We start from the raw sequence: 22,706 nt of genomic DNA on the forward strand, positions 1-22,706 counted from the left end.
ATTTGGTGTAATTTCAACACAATGGAGTAGATAATATTATAGAAACACATTTCTCCTTATGTGCAAATATATAATAAGTCACATGAGATTGAAAATAAAATACAACTAACATCGAACAGTCATCTCTCGTAAATAGAGTCAATGAGTATTAATGACTTTATAACTTACAATGTCATCCCAAATGGTTCATATAATAATAGATTAAAAAAAATTCAAAATGATACAATTTAATAATAATTATAAATTTAAGAATGTAATATTTTGTGATAGAGATGAAATAAGTTCGTAATCATAACATATAAATACAATATCTCACTGTTTCAAAAATTGAAAATCACATCAATATTATTTTTGAGGTAAATTATAAGAATATGTGATTTAAATTACTATATGATTCTCACATTGATTAATTATTAAATATATAGATTTCACAAAATAATTCAAATTTCAAAAATTAAGAATGCAAATTTGCGGAGTTCTAAATTTATGATTTTATATTCGATTTTTTTAACAATTATTAATAAAAAATATTTGGATAATAATTATTATCATTTTATTCCATAAATACAACAAAGTATCAAACATATTTATAATAGAATAAAATCTAGAATGAGATATTTGACATGATGATAGATTGTTGTTTGATAATCTCTGCAGTGGAAAGACTATCCTCCAAAATAACTTCATAGCCATCTCCAAAGCTATCCATTCCTTGAGACAAAAGTTGCCAGAACATTGCACCTGCACAAGAACCTCCACTAGCAGCACTTGTATATATAACATCGTATATTTTTTGAAAGTAACTATCCCTTTTAGCTATGGTATATTCAGGTGATTCTCTTGAAGACTTCCCAAACTCTGCTAAAATAATTGGCTTTTTTAGAACAGTATCTGCATCCTTAAGATGGGCTTCTATCCATTTGTCAACAAATTCACTTTTCTCTTCCTCCGTTTTGTTTTCTAACCTATATATATTCATGATAAAACATTTGACATGATATAATAATAACTAAATTAATAAATAAAATAAAAAAAAATTTGGATTTACATTTACCATCTATCATCGTATAAATGGAAGGTGGCAAAATCGATATCAGGAATTTGATTGTTCTCAATAAAATCAGTCCCAAAATTAATAGAAAGGGGATTGAGCTGCTGCTTTTCAGACCCATAGAACCCTTCATTTCCAATATGCAACAAATGATTGCTATCAATGGATTTCACATACGCTGCCATCTCAGTAACCCAATTCTACAAATTATAAAGTTTTGATATAAGAATTAATAATAATAATAATAATAATAATAATAATAATAATAATAATAATAATAAATTCAAGCTCAAGTTAATAATAAAAATAAAAGAACCTGAATTGAATTTCCAGAAGAATCATTTGGGAAACGAGGTTCATTCATAAGCTCCCAAGAGAAAATAGTTTGGTCATCCTTATATAGAACCCCATTTATGGTGTTATTTCTTGTTACCACAGCCTGCAAATAATCCATTCAAACAATTAGATGAACATGTGGATATTATTCTATTAAATAATTATGGTACCTAACGGACACGCCGAATTTGACCCTGATGCTGATACGGCGACATGGATAATAATTTGAAAAAAATAAATAAATTACATTTTATCAGAGATGTCAGTGCAGGTGTTTGACCCGACAACACAGATACGAACATGCATTTTTTTCAAAGTATCGACGCTACATAGATACTTACCATAACATGATTTTTGTAGAATTCCTTAACAAGAGGGTCTGTAAAAAAGTCATCTTCATTTGTGATATTTTGACCACGTTCTCTTGCCCATTGGACATATTTCATTTTTCCTCCAAGATCTTTCCAATTATTCACAAAGCTTAGCATAAGTTTCACTCCAAATTTTCCTGCCTCTGATATCACAAAATCCAATCCCTACTTACACATGCAAACATTCAAAGTAAGCAATATAGTTCGAATGATAAGATAATGTTTTTTTTTTTTTTTATCAAATCGAAGAAAAAAACCATTACCTCAAAGACAGTCTCATTATAAGAACCGGGAGAGATTTGTAGGGGATCAATATCTCCATCGTTAAATGCAATTGTTCTTCCTAAATTTAAACCATGTTTAGAAGCTTGTTCAAAAGCTGAAGTAACATTAGACCTAGTAGATGGGTTAGATGCCAAGATCATTAACCAATAGGCATTGAATCCGTTCACATAATGTGGCTTCCCATTAAGAATAAAATGGTTGCCTTTTGTCTGAACGAAACCATCACCAACGTTAGCACTTTGGCAATTCCCATGTTGTACAATAATACACACTATGAAATATGTCAAAACACAAATTTTATTTCTCATGCCTTACTTCTATCACAAGATCACAATCACAATTCACAAAAAATAATGTATGTTGTGGTTGATTCTCAGATTCTCACTTAAATATTAACTTAGTCTTTTATTATAAAAATATATTAGCTTTTTAGGATCATTTGATTCTTAGATTTTCAATTATATATTCATTAAAACATTAATATATTCATATTAATAACTATAGTTATTGTATCCAATAAATTGAAATTAATATAATTATATAGTAATTATTAAATATCAAATATCATTTATATCTTTAATTTCATTCGATTATCATAATAATATTTTCAAGAGGATGGAACAAATATATATATATATATATATATATATATATATATACTCCATAAATAAATTAGTTATGTGTGCGGAAATTTTAGTTTGTACGTACCTCTACAATTAAGCTCATACTTCTATATAACAAAAAATTTAGACTGAAATACCCTCGTATAAATAGTACATATTTCAAAAAATTTCTTCTTTTTCACATTTCAAAAAAAAATTGAAACACCCAAATATATATAAATCGGAACACTTAGAAAAAGAGTTATGGTAGTTTTTAAGTTGCGTTTCTTTCTTTTTATACATCTTTAAACCCCACTTTAAAATTACCGGAACTCTTTTTCTAATAGTGTGTTTGGATGGAGCATTTTAACGAGAGAAAGTAATGTTTTGAGGGAATTTAAAATGATTTGACCAAAATCCATTGTTTGGATACAAAAATGAAGAATTGTTAAAATGATGGAAATTTATGGAGTATTTCATCTAAGTTAAATTTAATCATTTTGAAATGACACCAAAAACCAAAGAATTTGAAATTCCTCTCATGTTCCATGGAATGTATTTGTTATTATTATTTCTTCAAATTTTACAAATTGGTCCTCATATTTTCCAAAATTATAAAATTGACCCCAAAAATTTTTAAAAAATTACAAATTGGTCCTTGATAATTTTTAAAATTTACAATTTGGTCCTTCAAATTTTTAAAAATTGCAATTTGGTCCCTACTTTTCAATTTTTTAATTTGGTCCAAAAAATTTATATTTTATAAAAAATGACCCAAAAAATCTAACAATGAATTACCTTAATACTTCATCCAAACAAAATAATTTAAAATGAATGGATTTCAATTGAATCATTTGAATTGCTTTGAATTTTAAATTCCCTTAAAATTTCTAATTACCTCATCCAAACACACTCTAAGTGTTCCGGTGTGATTTTTTTTAAATCGGAAGACTTTGAAAATGTGTTCCATTTATATATTTTTAGGTGTTTCGAAATTTTTTCTAAAATGTGAGAAAAAAATGAATTTTTTTTAAAATATGTATTATTTATACGAGAATATTTCGGTCCAAATTTTTTTTCGTGTAGGAGTATGAGTCTAATTGTAGTGGTAGAAAGTAAAATTTTCAGTGTCCTCATGTTGGATCTAGCCCATTTTCTATAAGTAATACTATATATGATTCTATTTTCTGTAAGTGTGTTCACTTTGGTCTTTCCATATACTTTCTCATTCCTATATCTATATAACTCATATATGGTTTCCGCAAAGGCCATTTTGAACCGTCAAGCTTTCCAGTTCTTTCATTTGCTTGCAGCCATAACCCACATTACTTCATTCTCCAGTTCTCCGGGGTGTGATTGATATCAAGCCAGTTAAGGTCTTTCTGCCACACAGGGTGAAAACCATCACAAGTCAAAAATAAAATAGGTGATCTTGACTTTGTTGGTGCCTACAGATTTCACAAGTACCATCATTGAACAAGCCAAACTTGAAGAGCCTTTCCTTGGTTGTCAATCTTTCATGACATGTCACCCAAAGCATGAAAAGAACCCGTGGTCTAGCCATATTGTTGTAGAATAACTTCCTCCAATCAACCTTATTGTATTGCTCTTTAACGCCTCATAAATGTTTCTAGTGTTGAACTTGTCATTTTGTTGACATTGAGTCCATGCCTCCAAGTTATACACCTCATCCCTAAGATTTAATGTAGCCTTTAGAATCCAATAACAATTGTCCTTCATAGAAACAATGGTGATAGTTTGGTTTTTTAAGTAATAAGTTTTGATCCATCTTGTCCATAGAGTATTAGTTTTGCCACTTATGTTCCACAAAATCTTGGAGAGACTAGCCTTGTTCCACTCCTTCAAGGAAATTAGGTTTAGGCCACCATAAGTCCTTGGTTCACATATACCTTTCCGGACTACACGGGATTTACGAGACACCTCACCTTTACCCGTCCAATCTTCTTTATAATCTGCTTGGGCATAGGAAGACATTGGAGCCAATAGTAAGTGATATCAAACCATAGTAACATAATTTGCTAGGTACAGATATGTTGTACAGATAGCTACTGTTTGCACGTGCACGCCACAGTAACTTTCTAAACCACCACTATTAATTAATTATTAAAAAATTAATTAGTGACCTCTTGTTCACTTTTGCATTGCAAGTAGAACGTGATAGTTTGAGGTAAGCTAGTTGCAATGTCCTTTATTTATAATTATAATGGCTCTTAAAATTAAGAATGTATCCGATGTGGGACTCAAAAATATAGCAATACATAGTGATTGACAAACAACTCTGTTATTTCACTATTTTTAGCATGTTTTCTATGTGAGATTAATAAACTGTATGTTCATCTCCTCTTTCCATTTTAAAATGACTAAATTATTTTTAATTAAACGTATCGATTATTATGTTTGAACATACCACGAATCCAAATAGCGTACCGACTATGTATACCCCTCGCGTACCTAATTCTTTGAGACTTGCGTACCGCATACCCGAATTCGTACCACGTACCAAAGCGAATTGCGAACCTGGTGACTATGTATCAAACAATACACTCCTGATAAGCTGAAGACGACCTGCATAACTCAAGAGAGTATTGCTCCAATACTTGATCCTTTTAACCATTTTTTCAACAATCTCCAAGCAGTAGTGGTTAGATAGCTTCTTTGTTGTGAGGGGTATGCCAAGGTGCCTGAAAGGTAGTTTTCCTTCTCCATAGGAGGCGAGCTTCTGAATTTCTGTCTTGGTTTGATCACTAACCCCGCCATAATATGCTTTGCATTTTTGTGGGTTCACAACCAATTCAGTAGCTTTAGAGAACTCGTGAAATTTCTCCGTCATCAACTCCACAGATCTGGTGTATCCTCTTGAAAACAAGAGTAGGTCATCCGCAAAACAAACATTAATGATTTTAAGCTTCTCACATTTGGAGTGGAAGTTAAAATCAGGAACCCACTGGAGTTTGTTTAAATTTCTTTGCAAGTATTCCATGATGATTACAAACAAAATAGGGGTTATTGGATCCCCTGCCTCAAAACTCTTCTAGCAACCAGTTTCTTGGAATGCACACCATTAATTCTAAGTCTATAAGTGACAGTTGTAAGTGCCAACATAATCCAACCAATGAATCTTCTAAGGAAGCGTATTTCCTTAAGAATGGTATAAAGAGCCCTCATATCCATAATGTCGTACGCTTTCTAAATGTCCATTTGGGGCATGCATCTAGGAGTGTCTCCTTTCCTACAGTAGCGTTTAATGAGTTCATATGCCAGCAATATGTGGTCATGAATTTTCTGACTAGGGACAAAAGTAGCTTGGTTTTTTCTTATAATATCTGGAACTGGAAGGACTTCACCCAATTTTTCAGCCATAATCTTTGCAATGATCTTGTAAATAGTGGAACAACAAGCAATATGCATATATTCTCTAATTGTGCTTGCAACATATTCTCAAAAAATTCCTGTATAGCTGTTATGAGATCACTCTTGATAATGTTCCAGGTTGCTCTAAAAAATATTGAGCCATAGCCTCTGCCTGGGGCTTTTGAATCACCAATGCCCTTTAGGGCCTTCACAATCTTTGTTTCAATGACGGCTTGATCAAATTCTTTCTTTGTTCCATATTGATTTGGGTGCCATTTCTCAGAGCATCAATATCCACCCCATTCAGATTCATGTTAGCTGTCCCATTAGTTTGCCATAGAAATCCAATATCTCCTTCTCAATGTCTTCAAAACTGTTGAGTATGGTACCAACCTCAGTGCAGAGTTATTTGATATTGGTCGGATGGTTTTGCTCTTCAAGGCTGCATATGGAAAAAAGAGTCGTTGTCATCTCCAAGTCTCAACAAATTTAAAATTCAAAGTAACGATTTTTTTAAATCGAATAAAAAACAAGTGAAAAGTGACAGTAATGTAAAATAAGAATTGTCAAAAAAAAAAATTATAAATTATAAATTTGTTCAATTAAATTAAATGTTCTTGTCATTTAAGTTAAATTTCAAGCTAACGATTTAACGAAATATCGATTTTAGTAGATTTAATGTAAAATTTATTTATTTTTGAAATAAAAGTCTTTCAATTTAAGTTATATACTATATTTTTTATCATAAACATAATATTAGTTTTAGCATTTCATCTTACATTCTTGAGAAGTTTATATTATATCTACTAAACTCGTAATTGCAATAAGGAGCTTGAAATTTAACTTCGGTGACAATAATATTTAATTAAATCGGACAAGTTTTAATTTATTATTTTTGTGTGACAAATTTTTTTTTAGTTACTGTCATTTTTCTCTTTTTTTTTTTAATTTAGATTTTTTCTTAAATAGTTTCAATCGTTATATTAGGGATTCTCTTAAAAAAAAGTAATTTAAATTAAAATTTGTGTTAGACATTATATTTGTTCTTTTTATAGAAAAAACATTTTTTATATAAAAAATAATTAAATAGCTTTGTGAAATCTATTATAGGAAGTATATCTGATTGAAATTATAAAATTAAAAAAGATATAGACCCGTTTATTTTTGACTTTTTTAAAAATAATTTTTATAATGTAATATAATTTTGTGTAAAAATAATTTATAATTTTTTTTAATAAAAGTTTCAAATGAAAATTTGGTTTAAATAGATATTCTTACCATGTTATTTTAGGTATTTTATCATTTTATTAAAACTTTTTTTAGAGATCAAAATTTTAAAAAATCACTTAAATTTAAAGGTATTTCAAATAACTTTTTATAAAAATATTTTTTGAGATATAATTTTTTCGAAAAAATTACGATTATGACTATGTTTTAGTCTTCAATAATGTATGTTTATGTTATAGAATATCAAAATTAGTCTTCCAATTTAGAAAAATAGAATTAAAAAAACTTAAATATTTTAAAAAGTAATGTTATTAAATCCATTTTTAAAAGTATAAAAAAAAATCTATTTTTTAAAAGCAAAAACAAAGAGACCCATAGATACTTTTGAATTAACGACTAAATGAGACCTTTGGATTAAAATGAAATTTAATGATAAGATTTGGAGCAAGTCCATTAACTTATTATTAGAGTAAAAATATCTGATTTAGTTTTTTTGTTGTAAAATTGATGAACACTTTTTACAAAAACCATGATTTATTTGTGGTTTAATTTATCTTTTTCATTCTATACATATATTCTCACTATTCTCTTTTATAAACAAATTTTAACTTCTAGATTCACTTAATATAAATAATGTTAGACTATCTATAAATAAAATACATCAATAATTCAATGAATTTACTTATAAAATAAAATATTTTAGTCTGTTACCTAGTTTGTTTAATTATTTACAAATTTATTTATTGTCTATGGTCAAAATTTATAAGCAAATTTTCTTAATATATATGGTCAAATATTTTCTTATTGTTTATGGTCAAATTTGCTTTAACTTATTATGTATGGTCAAAATGTAAAGCAAATTTATACAATTTTCTTCAAGTATATGTAACTGAGAATTTGAGATTAAGTTACACACATTTTTTTTCGATTGTGATTTTGTGATTCAGAATTGAGGCATGGGATACCAAATTTTCGTATTGACATATTTCTTAGTATCTTTTATTGTTCAACATGGGAATTGCCAAAGAGCTAATGTTGATGCCAGTTTTGTTCAAAGAGAAGGCACCCATTTTGTTTTAAATGGGAAGCCACATTATGTGAACGGATTTAACGCCTATTGGTTTATCATTATGGCATCTGACCCATCTACTAGGCCTAAAGTCACTTCAGCTTTTGAACAAGCTTCTAAACATGGTTTAAATTTAGGAAGAGCATTTGCTTTCAATGAAGGAGATTATAAACCCCTTCAAGTCTCTCCTGGTTCTTATGACGAAAATGTTTTTAAGGTAATTTTTTTAATCTGTAGACAAATAGTAATCACCACACAATACTGACATTTAGGGTTCGAACTCTGGTATTAACGTAATAGTTTTATTTAAATTTGGCGAAAAACTTCTACCAAATTATTTTCATTGAATATTTGCATGTGGATGTAGGGATTGGATTTTGTTATATCAGAGGCAAGAAAATTTGGAGTGAAACTTATACTAGGTTTTGTGAATAATTGGAAAGCACTTGGAGGCAAAAGTAAATATGTTGAATGGGCAAGAGAACGTGGTCAAAATATCACAAATGAAGATGACTTTTTTACACACCCTGTTGTTAAGCAATACTACAAAAATCATATTAAGGTACACTTTTAATTTACTTTATTGTTAAAAATAATTTCAAATGTTCATCAACTTAACCAAAAATATTTGAATTGATTATTGCAGACTGTGCTAACAAGAAAGAACACCATAAATGGACTTTTATACAAGGATGATCCAACGATATTCTCTTGGGAGCTTATTAATGAACCTCGTGTAAATCAAACAGGAAAATCAATTCAGGTCCTTTTATTTTATTTATTTATTTTAAATTATAAGTTTATGTTTTATTGTTTTTAAATTCATATATCCAACTTTAAATTACTCATTATCATTGAAATCAAATTATTGTAGAATTGGGTTAGTGAGATGGCCAAATATGTAAAATCCATTGATAGCAATCATTTGCTGGAAATAGGGCTTGAAGGATTATATGGTGAATCAAAGCAGCAGTTAAATCCCTATTCAATGCTAGTCGGAACCGATTTTATTTCCAACAATCAAATTCCAGAAATTGATTTTTCTACCATTCATGCATACCAAGAATATTGGTAAAACCCTAAATTCATCATTTTATTTGATTAAAATAATCATTTTTTTAACATTTTGCAAAAAAATTTACCTCTTGTTTTGTAAATGAATTTGATTAAAATCGAGTTATTATGGATAATGCAGGTTAAATAAATCAAACCAGAGTGCAGCTATTGACAAATGGATAGAAGATCATATTCAGGATGCAAATACTATTTTGCAAAAGCCAATTATTGTAGCAGAGTTTGGAATGTCTTCAAAGACAGCTGGATATAGCATAGATGCTAGGGATGCTCACTATAAGGAAATATACAGTATTATATCTACAAGTGCTACTAGTGGAGGCTCGTGTGCAGGTGCAATGTTCTGGCAACTTCTAGCTCAAGGAATTGAAAGTTATGGAGATGGTTTTGAAGTTATTTTGGAGAATAGTCCTTCAACTGCAAAGATCATCAAGGAACAATCTACCAAGATGTCAAATATCAAATTATAGAATTGCAAAAAGACAATTCTCAGCCTATCCAATTTTCTTAACCATAAAAATTGTGCATGATGGATACCATATCATTTCTATCATAGAAAATAATACTTTATATAACAGAAAAAGTATATTTAAATCAATAAATACTCCTTCTCCTCTTGTGTTGTGAAAATAATACTTTATACACTACAACGGTCAAGAGCTACTAAAGCGCTTTTTTTAGGCTACTAAAGCGCTTAAAAGCGCTGCCAAAGCCAGCGCTGCCGTAGATAACGACAGCGCTTTTAAAAGCGCTCTCGTAGCCCCTCCTATAGCAACGCTTTTATCCAGAAAAGCGCTCTCGTATCCCCCCTATAGCAGCGCTTTTTCCAGAAAGCGCTCTTGTACCCCCCTATAGCAGCGCTTTTTCAAGAAGCGCTTTCGTAGGTTGCGCATTTTTTTATTATTTTTTTTATCTTAGGCAGCGCTTTTAGTTAGAAAGCGCTTTCGTAGGTGGGCCTTAAGAGCGTTTTTAAAAGCACTGTCGTTGCTAAACGCAGTATTTTAAAGTGCAACCTATAATTTAAGCCTCCCAGTTCGACCTGTAATTTATTTTCAACCTGTAATATTTTCGACCTGTAACATATTTTCAACCTGTAATATTTTCAACCATATGTAGGAAAATATAATACCATTATATACCATGGATAAAATACCATTATATACCAAAATAAAATATATATACCATGGATAAAATGCCATTATATACCAAAATAAAATATATATACCATGGATAAAATACCATTATATACCAAAATAAAAGATATACACCATTAATATAAGCCCGAAATTCGTGTTCTCTGCATAATCACATGTTTACTAACAGATACATATATAACTAAATCATCAACAAAATATAAGCCCGAAATTCTCAAAATCCACCGAGCGCACGGTCCTGGTCCTGCAAAGTATGAACAGAACAATACGGTCAATTAAAACAGTCCCCACAAAGTTTCAAAATAGTCCCCACAACACACAGTAATGTATTCATAAAACTTTTCACACAATATTGTATTCATACCTATATGAATAGTCGATGAATATAAAAGTGACACAATTCCTCTTTGATTTCTTCCAACTTAAGTTTCGTGTAAGAAGCAGCATAGAAGTCATCAAAGTACTACATAATAAAAACATAATATGCATGATTTAGTTAAATGTAATAAATTATAAGAAATTATCCTAAGTTATAAATCCATACCGTGATTGCAATATCTCTAATTGATTCGTTTGAAGGATTTCTTTCATAAACCTCAAAACAAAGTATCCGCAATCTGTACTGTTTCGCTGTTGCGGACACTACATAGAAAAACAAATAAGACTTTTTAGTTGTCTCAAGTAGCATAACTATTAATAGCAAAATTGTAAAAATTAATGTACCTGCACTTTGATCCAAGTAATGTTGTTTGATTTAGTCCGGGATACTTGTGCGTCTCTTTGACTACGGAACACTTGTATTGATCTAACAAAAATATAAAAGCATATATTTAGATCAATCTCACAAATAATTAAATATATAAATATACACGAATATTTAGAACGATCTCACTTACGTATCAATCGTTTACTTCATGGTCGGATAATTTGTCCACTCACCATCTACCGAATTCAGAAAATATACCACTTCTTTTATAGGGTTGATAGCAAGCAACAATCAGTGTGCTCTATAAATTAAAACAATAGTTTATATGAAAGTTTTGCTACGCAAAAGAAACAAAGATTAGATGAACCAAGAATGAAAAACTAACCCCACTGGTCGGGTATTATACGCCCAAAGAAACAGACTTTCTGTACTGCCAGACCTCATGAATCTATCGACTAAGCGCTGTCTAACTGAATTCGGTTCCGTAGCAATTGTCTGTCCGCTGCAATGGGCGGAAGACACGAAACGGAATCTGTTTGACAATTCAGTCCCGCGCAACCATTTGTCATACAACAACCTTAAATAAAAACATAATAAACATTAGACTATTTTCATTGAAATGTGTAAATAAATTGTTAAACTAATTAAATAATATATTTAGATCAATCTCACAACTAATTAAATAATAATTCGGATTACCGCATGTATGAGTGAACATTACTGACGCCTAATTGGTCTTGCGTAAAAATCTCTTTCATCTCTTCTAGTCCAACATGCACGGGGAATTCAATACCAAAGACTGCTTCATCCATAGCAATTTCACGGAGACAACCGTCTGTACGATGTTCGGCCTTTCCATTGAATGCTTTTCTCCACCCACGGTAGTGATGATTAAAATTTAAGAATCTACGATGGCCGAGAAAGACATTCTTCTGACAAAGATCCAATCGTGTCGTATCGGTTTCATCTTCACAAACAGGACACGCTTTTTGACCTTTATTGCTGTACCCGGATAGATTTCCGTATACTGGAAAATCATTAATTGTTCCAAACAACATCGCCCTCAAGTTGAAACTTTCTTTCTTATACCCATCGTAAACCTCCACACCGTTCTTCCACAAAAACTTTAAATCTTCGATTAAGAAATTAGCATAGATAACATCATGTACTTACGCTTCATACATAGCCACGGAGGTAGGTTCTAAATCATAAGAATCCCAAGTCATGTGCTATGCGAGATACTTTGAATACCATACGGGTTCATTCCATCAGTAGACAATGACAAGCGAAGGTTTCTTGCTTCTTTTCCAAATTCAGGATAATCAGTATCAACTTTCATCCACTATGGTGAGTGTAACGCCCCAGACTGCTTTCGGGATGATCGACTGACCCCACAAACCAACACGGGTCTTTTCAGCATGCTTTGACCTCACTCGCGCGCTTTCTGGGAAACTTCCCAGAAGGTCACCCATCCCAATACTACTCCAAGTAAAGCACGCTTAACTGTGGAGATCTTATTGAACGGACTCCCGAAAAGAAGATGCATCTTGTTGGTATAGGTAGTACCCATCAGTCCTTATAAGCTTTCCTTCAACCATGCAGTCCCATACATGCACGGCCTCAAGATTCCTCTCATTCCGATGTGGCGACCACCATTGCCCTCTTTGGCCTCTGGTGTTCCATGCGGTGCAACCACCCCTCGCCTTCTTCGGCCTCGGGTGTTACATGCCCACCAGCTTCCGCATGGTTCGTCCTCGAACCACATCGTACTGGAAGAGGTCTGGCTCTGATACCACTAATGTAACACCCCATTTTCTACCCGACATGGTTGTCGGATATCTATTGGCAAATTGAGGACTTGATCACCCTTAATCTCTTGTTAATAGTGGACGAAATCGTGTTGGATGGTATAGACGTATCTTGCTATCTTGATGGTGAGTAAAGTGAAGGATGCTATAACGAAAATCTATTGATAAGAGTATGTTGTGATGTTGTATAGTCGAGTATAAGCAAGTTGAGGATGGTTGTGTCGGATAGATTTTCGAGGACGAAAATATCCAAGTGGGGGAGAGTTGTAACGCCCCGAATTTAATTAATTATTTAATTAAATTAATTAAGGATTTAATAATTGGAAATTGGTCGAAGTTGGGATTTATCGGAGAAATTTGATTATTATGTCGGTTTAAGTTGTTATGTGGTAATTATTATTATATTGGAGTTGTAGAAATAATATAATTATTATTATATTGGAGTTGTAGAAATAATATAATTATTTTCATATTGGAATATGAGCTGTTGGTTAGGTTTATTTTATGGTGGTATGTAATAATAAGGAGGTGTAGAGAAGTTGAGCCCAATAGAGGAATAATATTATTATTATTATTATTATTATTTGGTTAAGAGTTATAATAATAATAATAATAATATTATTATTATTATTATTATTATATATTGGATTAAATGGAATAAGAGGATTAGGTTTATTATAAGAAAGAAATAATAAGGGTTTGGAGCTCTAGAGAAGAAAAAGAGATTTATCGTAGAAAATTGCAAAGCTGCAGAGAAAGAGAAAGAGCGAGGTTGGAACTATGGCGGCAACGAAGTGCAACCGGAATAGAGAGCGACCTCCAATCCAAGGTAAGGGTGAGGTTCTAGCTCTATAAACGGGATTATGATGAATGATATGTGGGGGTTATGATTGTATGGATTGTCTCTGTTTTGTGTGGTTGTTTGTATCTTTGAGATTGAATTTTGTTGATGTTGAAATTGATTGATGTCTGTGAATAAGGTTATAAAAGTTCAATCAATTGTTGTGGGAAATTAACCTAGGGTTTATAATTATTATTATTGAGGAATTAAGTGCAGAAAAACGGATTAATGTTGGTTGAGTATAACTATTATAGTGCTATGTCTCTGTGTTGGTCGAAATTGATTTGCAACTGAATCGAAGGAGGAAAATTGAGTTTTTGGGTTGAGTTATAGGGATTTGGTATGATGGGGTTTGAGATTTGGGATCAAAATCAATGTGTTAAAATTCATGTTTTATGATTCCAATTCACTACTATATGTTAGGTATGAATGAATATGTGTTTGTTTTATGAAAAATAATTGAATTGGTTGGATTTTAATGGAAAAATGCATAAAACTCGTAGCTGTTGCTGGGCAAAAATCTAGTTTTGGAGAAAACTTCAAAAATTCATATCTTTTGATCCGTAAGTCCGTTTGAGTCCCCGTTCGAAGCGCTAGAAAGATAATAATGTGTATTTTCTTATAAAAATAGTTACATGTTCTGGAAATAAAATTTAATTGGTGTGTAATGAAGTTTTGTTGTTTCGGTGTATGATACCGGTGTTTGCGCTTTCCGGAAACTTAGAAAATTCATAACTTTTGACTCGGGTGTCCATTTGACGTGCCGTTTGGACCGTTGAAAAGCTAAAATCATGTTCTATCTTATAAAAATATTTTCAAACACAGTAGATGAATTTTGTTGAATCGATATACATTTTCGTGTGTAATGTTGTGTAATTGTCGAACCGGGTGTACGCTATTAATCGTGTGCATGTTGTATGAACTTGTGTGATTGAATTGCATGTTGTATGAACTTGTATCATTGAATTGCATGTTGTTACTTCTGTTGTGTTGTTGTTATTGCTATAAGTTGTTGTTTCATACAATTTGTTGATATAAGTTGTTGTCGATATGTTGACTAAGTTGTAGGCCTATGGCCAGTGTTGAAGCGACGTTGAGTACCTCTAATGTTGGTACAGTGTTGAATTGTTGTCTTTGTTGCTTTGTTGTTATTGTGACGTTGTGGTTGTTGTTGCATGCATACATTTGCATTGTTTAAGTTGGCCTTGATGGCACCACGTTGAAAAGTTGAAGGCTTATGCCTTGGCCTTAATGGCACCATGTTGAAGGCTTACGCCTTGTTGAAATGCCTCGATAACCTGGCATATGTTTAAGTTGGGAGTTTTACTCCAAATGGTACCACATGCATTTGCACAGTTGAGTCGCATTTGAAGTTGTTGTTGTTATTTCGTTGTTGTTGTTATTACGTTGTTGTTGTTGATATAAGTTGTTGTTGTTGTAAGTTGTTGTTGTTATAAGTGGTTGTTGTTATTAAGTTATGATGATTTAAATTGTGAAATAATTATTATAACTATTGTTATAGTTGTTGTTTCTAATTGTTGTTACTAATTGTTGTTATACTTGCTACTGAATATTGTTATCATAATTGTTGTTGGTAAATAATTATTATAACAGTTGTTGCTATTTGTTATTATAACTGTTGTTTGAATAAGTATGAAGTGGTGATATTGTATGATCTAATCTTAATATATTATTTATCATACGCTTGCTTATATTGTTGGATATCTCACCCCTTCTGTAATGATGTTACCTATTACGGGTAATTGAGCAGGTACTCAAGAATAGTTGTGGAAGTGAAGTAACTTTATGAAGACTTTAGTTACTGTTAGTTCGAGTTGGTCTTGCTCTGATACCACTAATGTAACACCCCATTTTCTACCCGACATTTATATTAAAAGAAATACAGGTTGCTTTGTTGTTTTATGTTGAAATGTGACATCCTGTTATATGTTTGAAAATTTTAGCACTCTGATTTTTAATATAAATGTCGGGTAGAAAATGGGGTGTTATAGTGAGTCTGCCGGATGTCGCAACTTTCCATCAATAATTCTTTCATCTGCATGCCAAGTCAAGTGTCTTGAATCGGTTTCACTATGATACATGCGTCTAAATCTTGGAATTATAGGAAAATACCATAAGACTTTGGCCGGAGACAACTTTTTCTTATATCGAGGGGCACCGCATTTAGGACACTCATTCAACGCTGCATACTCGTTTCGAAACAAAATGCAATCGTTTGGACATGCATGTATCTTATCATAGCTCATGCCAATAGAGGGCAACATCTTTTTGGCCTCATACGTTCGATTGGGAAGAACATTATCATCTGGTAGCATATCTTTCATAAGGGCTAATAACTCTGTGAAACTTTTATCAGACCATCCATTGTCCGCCTTTAAGTTGTACAACTTTAACACCGCAGACAATCTTGTGAATTTTGTACAACCATCATCAACGGTTTCTCTGTATCGCTTACCAACCTCTCGAACATTTTGGGACAATCCTCAAGATCTTCTTCAAGCGCTTCTGCAATCTCTTCGACTCGATCATAATCATATGTGTCTGTGCAATCGTCGTTTGAAGCATACTTCGTATTACACCTCGACTCAACATTCCCGTTACTTTTCTCACCATGCATTGTCCAACATGTATAACCTCTATCAATTCCAAACCATAGTAAATATGATGCCAACTTATTCCCGTCAACCTTACCCCCATAACAACAACCCAAGCAAGGACACGCCATTCGAATCGGGTCTTCGGCGTGCGCAACCGCAAACTTAACGAATTCCCATACCCCTTTCTCGTACTCTTTCAACAATCGGTTTGAATTCATCCATGTTTTATCCATGTCTTAATTAAGCTAAACAAATGCTTTTGCTTCTTGGTTTCTCTATCAGGTACTAAGGAATTCTGTCAAGATAAGAAATAGCTATCATCATTATGTCTTGATCAGAATACCTAATGAGATCCTATAAAGTGTGAATAATAGAAATAAATCTTGTCAAATCACTCAAGTCTTGAAATAGAATGTTATGCAACTATAGTACAAAAATATACTACTGTGAATAAGCAACACTTAAGCAATACCTAATGAGATCCTATAGCTTTCATATTGGTTAAGTTGGCAGTTAGCTAAAGATAGGAAGTTACAGTTGTCTCGATTGTTTGAGTCTCTAAAAGAAGACAGTACCTTATTTCAGCCTACCCCCGATTTTTTAAAGAAGACATTACCTTATTTCAAGGTAATATAAGTCCACAAACCAAAAAAATGATTGAGAGACACTAAATTGAAATTAAATAGAACCATAAACAATAAACTATAAGCAGAAAACAACAAACTATAAGCAAGAATAAAGGGCTAGTAACCTGAGTTGGACTTGATGTGGGAGACGGGTAGGTTTGAATCGGCGTTGTACAAGTAGAAACCAGAGGCTTCAAAGTAACTGTAAAATTAAACACACACGATGCAGTTAAATACACCACTACTAACACAATATCAAAAAAAAACCCAATCTAGAACTCAATTATTTAAAATGATATGAAATCAATTATCAATTAGCTAGTAACTACAAACACCCGAATTTACAAAACCGAAATGCTCAAATATGTTCTAGACTCAATTAGCTAGAACTCGATTTTTGAAAAATGCAGTAAGTAGTTCATATGTTCTACACTTTTCGAATTTACAAAACCGAAATGCTCAAATATTTGGTTCTAGAAAAGTATGCTTAAAATGATTTTATTACGTGTTAGATTGAACATATTAAAGTTAGTTTCTATACTGCAAAATATCTAGATGCTTTGGCTAGAGTTTTCCTTTCAAAATATTATAACCTCCTCCTTAGACTTGAGACCGGTACACAATTGGAACTTAGCAAATTCAAAAAATTCACACTGTTTCAGAAACCTTTTATTGCAAATAAAATTCTGAATATGCCTCGGTATGAGACAGCAATTTTGATCCTCACAGACTGTAAAATCTATCAAAACATATCCCACAGACCCTAATATACAAACAAAGCAAAACTTACAAGGTTTTGACTATTTCAACTATTTCAATATTTCAATATTAGAAACTTGTAATACATTTAGTTTTTATATTCTAATTTTATACGTTGTTTTTTATTTCAGGTGATTCCGACATCATTAAGTCAATTCCTGAGCATTGAGAAATTTTGTCCATGCAATTTTTGTTTCATTGTGTTGAACAGAGCAAACAAAGCAAAACTCAGCAAAACAATGTATCAAAACATATGCCACAGACCCTAATATACAAACAAAGCAAAACAGGGTTTGAAACCTCACACTCTCATCCTTGCTACCTCACTTTCATCTTCAACCTCACATTTCCAGAATTAGGGTTTCAAATAACAACGAAATAGTGAAAGATGATAGAAGATTTACCTCCAAACGAATTCAAAGTTGTTGTTGCTAAGAGGAGATGTTGAGAACGAACGGCGCCGGCTGTGAACGAAGAAGAAAACGAACGGCGACGGCGAACAGAAGGCAAGAAGAACGATGAAGAACGAATGACGACGGCCCTGTGGAGGTTGGCGGCGGCGGTGTCTTGTGAAGAACAGTGACTTCGTCTTTGTGAAGAAAAACAGTGAAGAAACGATGAATAATGAAATACAAAACGCGTTTGTTTTAATTTGTTTTAAAATTTTTAATTTTAAAATGAGCTACACCAACGCTTTTCAAAAGCGCTTTCATAGGTATACCTATACCGGCGCTTTTTCCCTAAAAGCGCTCTCGTACCCCCCCCCCCTTTACCAGCGCTTTCTAGAAAGCGCTCTCGTACCCCCCCCCCCCTTGCCAGCGCTTTTTTCCCTTTTTTTTTTGTTTTTTGCGCAACCTATAGCAGCGCTTTTCTCAAAAGCGCTTTCGTAGATGTGCTGCTAAAAGACAAATTTGTTGTAGTGCGATTGACATTTATTCACATATAATATCACAACGGTTATTAGGAATAATCGTTAAAGAGCGCGCATTTTCCTGTTTACAGAGTCGACCCTAGGATAGGCCATCAAGGCTACCACCTAGGGCCTCACATTTTTTATTTTATTGTTTTATAATTTTAATTAATTGATTTTGTAGAAAAAAAGTTAAGTTATTTTATATACTAATTAAATAATAATATTTATATATGTAGTGTTGGATTTGTTAGTTTAAAAATTATATGTATAAATGATAAAATTTTGAGTTTTTTAAATATAATAGAGTATTTAATATCTAAGTATTTTTTTATATTATAACATTATTTTTCAAGTATAATTTTATTAAATGTTAAAAAAATGGATGAGTTAATTTTATTATCAATTATTATTAAATGAAATTGATTATAATAATTTAATGACTTTACTTTTAAAAAATATAAATTAAACTGATTTAAAAAATATTTTTATTTATTTTAAAAATATTCAATTTTAAATTTCGCCTCAGGCCTAGAGGTGTGTTGGGCCGGCTCAGCCTGTTTATTACAACGGTCATTGGACCGTGATTCAAAATGTCGCATATACTATCACACGCTACATAACAATGTTTGGTCCTGCGTGATTATATATTTTTCTCAACCGTTATTAAATATTTTTTCCGTAGTAGTGATTGCATGTGTCCTCTCTCTTATCACTGGAGACCACAACCACGACATCAAAATACCTTTCACAATTTTCTATTTCAGTACCCAATAATCATATTTCTAGGCATGTATGCATTTTGTTATTTTATATTGTTAATTACTTGAGATTAAAAATATCGCACTGAGTGTAAATTAAATTTACACAATTATTCAATATAATTATAACATTCAACCATGTCATATGAATATTTTAAAATTAAAAGTGTAACTTGTCAGAATACATGTCAGTGATTGGTTGGCAGTATAAAAATACTTTACACTGTCCGTGTATGCTCTTTTTTCTCTAATTAATTTTAAGTAAATTCTTAGATATTTATGATAATTAATTTTAAGTAAATTCTTAAATATTTATGATAAGTAATTGGATATTGATACCTTTAGTGCAAATTAGTTTAGAATTTGAATCAATTTTAAAATAAAACAATTGTGAAAAATGACATGTCATTGAATAATAATATTTAGTTGGAAAAGAATATTGGTACCCAACTAAATTCGGTAGGAAGTATTCACCTTATCTTTAAGGTTGTGTTTGTTAAAAAAAGGTAAAGCATTCTATATTATTCATTTATTGATATATTCTATAAATTTAAACAAATGAATATCATTTTGATTCTAATCACAATAATAGATAAATCTTTGCGTAGTATTATTTCCATTGACAGTATAGGAACTTCTATGCGTGTGTTTAATTTCTTTTTCATTTTGTCTCTTTCATTCTTATCTTTCGAAACTAGAAAGAAATATCATAATGTAACACTCTTTATCATTCAAAAAAAGAAAGAAATATCATAATGTAACACTCACATATGGTCATTAAAAATATCACAAATTGGGAAGAATTTTCTCTTTTAGTAAGATCTTTAAAACGGTCATTTTAAAAAATAATAAATGAAAAAATATTTTCTCAAATGCCATTCTTTTCTTTTGTTTTTTAACTATGCATAGTCAAAGATATAATACCAGCGTGAGAGGCCTAATTTAAGCATATTGACTACTACATTAAATTAAATTTTATATTTTTTCCTTCCATGATATATTACTCCTTTTTTATACATAATGCCTTTATAACTGAAAATGAGCTACATAAATTTCATTTATTCTGAGTCATGGAGTTTCAAACTTTGGTATTAACGTATTTTATAGTGGCTTTGTTTGTTGTTGTTGTTGAACCTGGGAATGGTGCATGTTTTGTTGAAAGAAAAGGCACTCATTTTATTCTAAATGGGAAACCACATTATGTGAATGGATTCAATTCTTATTGGTTAATGAACCTTGCATCAGACCCATCTACCAGATCTAAGGTTACTTCAACTTTCCAACAAGCTTCTCTAAATGGTTTAAACCTAGGAAGAACATGGGCTTTCAATGAAGGGTTTCTTCAAACCTCTCCCGGTTCTTACGACGAAAATGCCTTCAAGGTAATCTTGTTGTTTATTTTGGTATACTAGTAACTAGCTTAATCATATATACAAAATTCAATATGTTCAAATTCTGTGTACGTAGGGTTTGGATTTTGTGATATCAGAGGCAAAAAAATATGGAGTGCAACTTATACTAAGTTTGGTGAATAATTGGAAAGAGTTTGGAGGAAAAATTAAATATGTTCAATGGGCTAAAGAACGTGGCCAAAATGTAATAAATGATGATGACTTTTTTTCCCATCCTGTTGTTAAACAATACTACAAAAATCATGTTAAGGTACGTACAATAGTTTTATGGTATATGTATTTATTTGCTACTTTACTTTGCAGGAAAATACAAGAAAATTAAAACCAATGTAAATTTTAACATTTTTTGGTGATTGATTGCAGACAGTGTTGACAAGAAAGAACACAATAAATGGTATTTTATACAAAGATGATCAAACTATATTCGCATGGGAGCTTATGAATGAACCTCGTTTAAATAGCTCTGGAAAATCAATTCAGGTTCTTTTCATTTTCATTTTTTATGGCCGAATTTCAGACTGATGTCTTTTCCCTACATAACTATCAACTGAATTGATTTTTACTAGTACTTCACGTATGCTTTCCCCTTGACACGTAATCTGGCATTAATTATTGTAGAATTGGATAAGTGAGATGGCGAGTTATGTGAAATCCATTGACAACAACCATTTGCTAGAAATAGGACTCGAAGGTTTCTACGGTGAAACAAAGAAGCAGTTCAATCCCGATTCACTTCTAGTCGGAACCGATTTTATATCCAACAATCAGATTCCTCAAATTGACTTTGCAACCATTCACTTGTATCCTGAGCAATGGTATCACTTGTTAAACATGATTTAGAATGAACTTAATGCATGTTTTATTTTATCTCTCATTCACCACAAAACCCTAATGTATTTATTCATGCAGGTTACTAGGCTCAAACGAGACAACCCAGAGTGCATTTGTTGAGAAATGGATAAAAGTTCATATTCAGGATGCAAATACTGTTTTAGGAAAGCCAATTATTGTTTCAGAGTTTGGAAAGTCTTCAAAGTCAGCTGGATATAGCATAGAAAAAAGGGATGATTACTATAAGAAAATATATAGTATTATATCTGCAAGTGCTACCAGTGGAGGCTCTTGTGCAGGTGGGATTTTCTGGCAACTTTTATCTCAAGGAATGGATAGTTATGGAGATGGTTATGAAGTTATTTTAGAGAATAGTCCTTCAACTGCACAGATCATCAAACAGCAATCTACTAAGATGTCAAATATCACAATGTAACATATCATTATATCATAGAAAAGAATTATCAAAAATATACTTTATTTTAGCAATAAATATTCCACTCATAATTACTTTTGGTTGCCTTCCAAAAAAAAATTATAAGCAAAAGGATTGAGTTAATTAAAGGGAATACAAGAGATACTCAGTAGATTATTCCTGACGGAGTTCACCTCCAAAACATCATCTATGACAATCCAAGTGCAAATAGAGTTCAAACACGCATAGCTATAGAGCAAGAGAAGAGCAGATGAGGAAAGGATCCCTATTCTGGCCAAAGCGTCTCACTTTGAATAGGAATTAGTTTGTTATCTAGAATAAGGGTTTGTTCCTAGAATAAGCGTATCAAATGAGAATTTTGGTTATTATGAGAACTTTTAATAATGACCCTACGATTTAAAATCAATGCTTCAAATTTCACTTAAATTTTAAGAGACAATAATTAATAGTTAGATTC

The 22,706-nt window shown here is 31.7% G+C and overlaps 3 protein-coding genes across 3 annotated transcripts; 2 read left to right on the forward strand and 1 right to left on the reverse strand.

The window, feature by feature from the left end:
- Positions 1-604: 604 nt before the first annotated feature.
- LOC131627297 (mannan endo-1,4-beta-mannosidase 4-like) lies at positions 605-2,351 on the reverse strand. Its single transcript, XM_058898135.1, has 5 exons — positions 2,022-2,351; positions 1,729-1,923; positions 1,368-1,490; positions 1,055-1,251; positions 605-965 (listed from the first exon to the last, which is right to left on the reverse strand). Exons 1-5 carry the CDS (start codon positions 2,349-2,351, stop codon positions 605-607), a joined length of 1,206 nt encoding a protein of 401 aa, XP_058754118.1.
- Positions 2,352-8,179: 5,828 nt separating this feature from the next.
- On the forward strand, positions 8,180-9,977 carry LOC131627298 (mannan endo-1,4-beta-mannosidase 4-like). Its single transcript, XM_058898137.1, has 5 exons — positions 8,180-8,530; positions 8,681-8,875; positions 8,960-9,076; positions 9,188-9,384; positions 9,509-9,977. The coding sequence occupies exons 1-5, from the start codon at positions 8,201-8,203 to the stop codon at positions 9,855-9,857; spliced, it is 1,188 nt and encodes a 395-aa protein (XP_058754120.1). The 5' UTR covers positions 8,180-8,200; the 3' UTR covers positions 9,858-9,977.
- Positions 9,978-20,589: 10,612 nt separating this feature from the next.
- On the forward strand, positions 20,590-22,286 carry LOC131627299 (mannan endo-1,4-beta-mannosidase 4-like). The gene is made up of 5 exons (XM_058898138.1): positions 20,590-20,952; positions 21,038-21,232; positions 21,346-21,462; positions 21,601-21,797; positions 21,892-22,286. Exons 1-5 carry the CDS (start codon positions 20,641-20,643, stop codon positions 22,247-22,249), a joined length of 1,179 nt encoding a protein of 392 aa, XP_058754121.1. The 5' UTR covers positions 20,590-20,640; the 3' UTR covers positions 22,250-22,286.
- Positions 22,287-22,706: the final 420 nt, after the last annotated feature.

Source organism: Vicia villosa, unplaced genomic scaffold, assembly GCF_029867415.1.
Source record: "Vicia villosa cultivar HV-30 ecotype Madison, WI unplaced genomic scaffold, Vvil1.0 ctg.000358F_1_1, whole genome shotgun sequence".
NCBI lineage: Eukaryota > Viridiplantae > Streptophyta > Magnoliopsida > Fabales > Fabaceae > Vicia > Vicia villosa.

Bases quoted from the DNA above. Each gene is read 5' to 3' on its own strand.
- LOC131627297 (XM_058898135.1), bottom strand. From the start codon at position 2,351: ATGAGAAATAAAATTTGTGTTTTGACATATTTCATAGTGTGTATTATT. The intron at 1,924-2,021 runs GTAATGGTTTTT...ATGTGTAAGTAG, and splicing joins ATAATGAGACTGTCTTTGAG to GGATTGGATTTTGTGATATC. The intron at 1,491-1,728 runs GTAAGTATCTAT...GATTATTTGCAG, and splicing joins TCTACAAAAATCATGTTATG to GCTGTGGTAACAAGAAATAA.
- LOC131627299 (XM_058898138.1), top strand. From the start codon at position 20,641: ATGGAGTTTCAAACTTTGGTATTAACGTATTTTATAGTGGCTTTGTTT. The intron at 20,953-21,037 runs GTAATCTTGTTG...CTGTGTACGTAG, and splicing joins ACGACGAAAATGCCTTCAAG to GGTTTGGATTTTGTGATATC. The intron at 21,798-21,891 runs GTATCACTTGTT...TTATTCATGCAG, and splicing joins CACTTGTATCCTGAGCAATG to GTTACTAGGCTCAAACGAGA.
- LOC131627298 (XM_058898137.1), top strand. From the start codon at position 8,201: ATGGGATACCAAATTTTCGTATTGACATATTTCTTAGTATCTTTTATT. The intron at 9,077-9,187 runs GTCCTTTTATTT...AAATTATTGTAG, and splicing joins AAACAGGAAAATCAATTCAG to AATTGGGTTAGTGAGATGGC. The intron at 9,385-9,508 runs GTAAAACCCTAA...TGGATAATGCAG, and splicing joins CATGCATACCAAGAATATTG to GTTAAATAAATCAAACCAGA.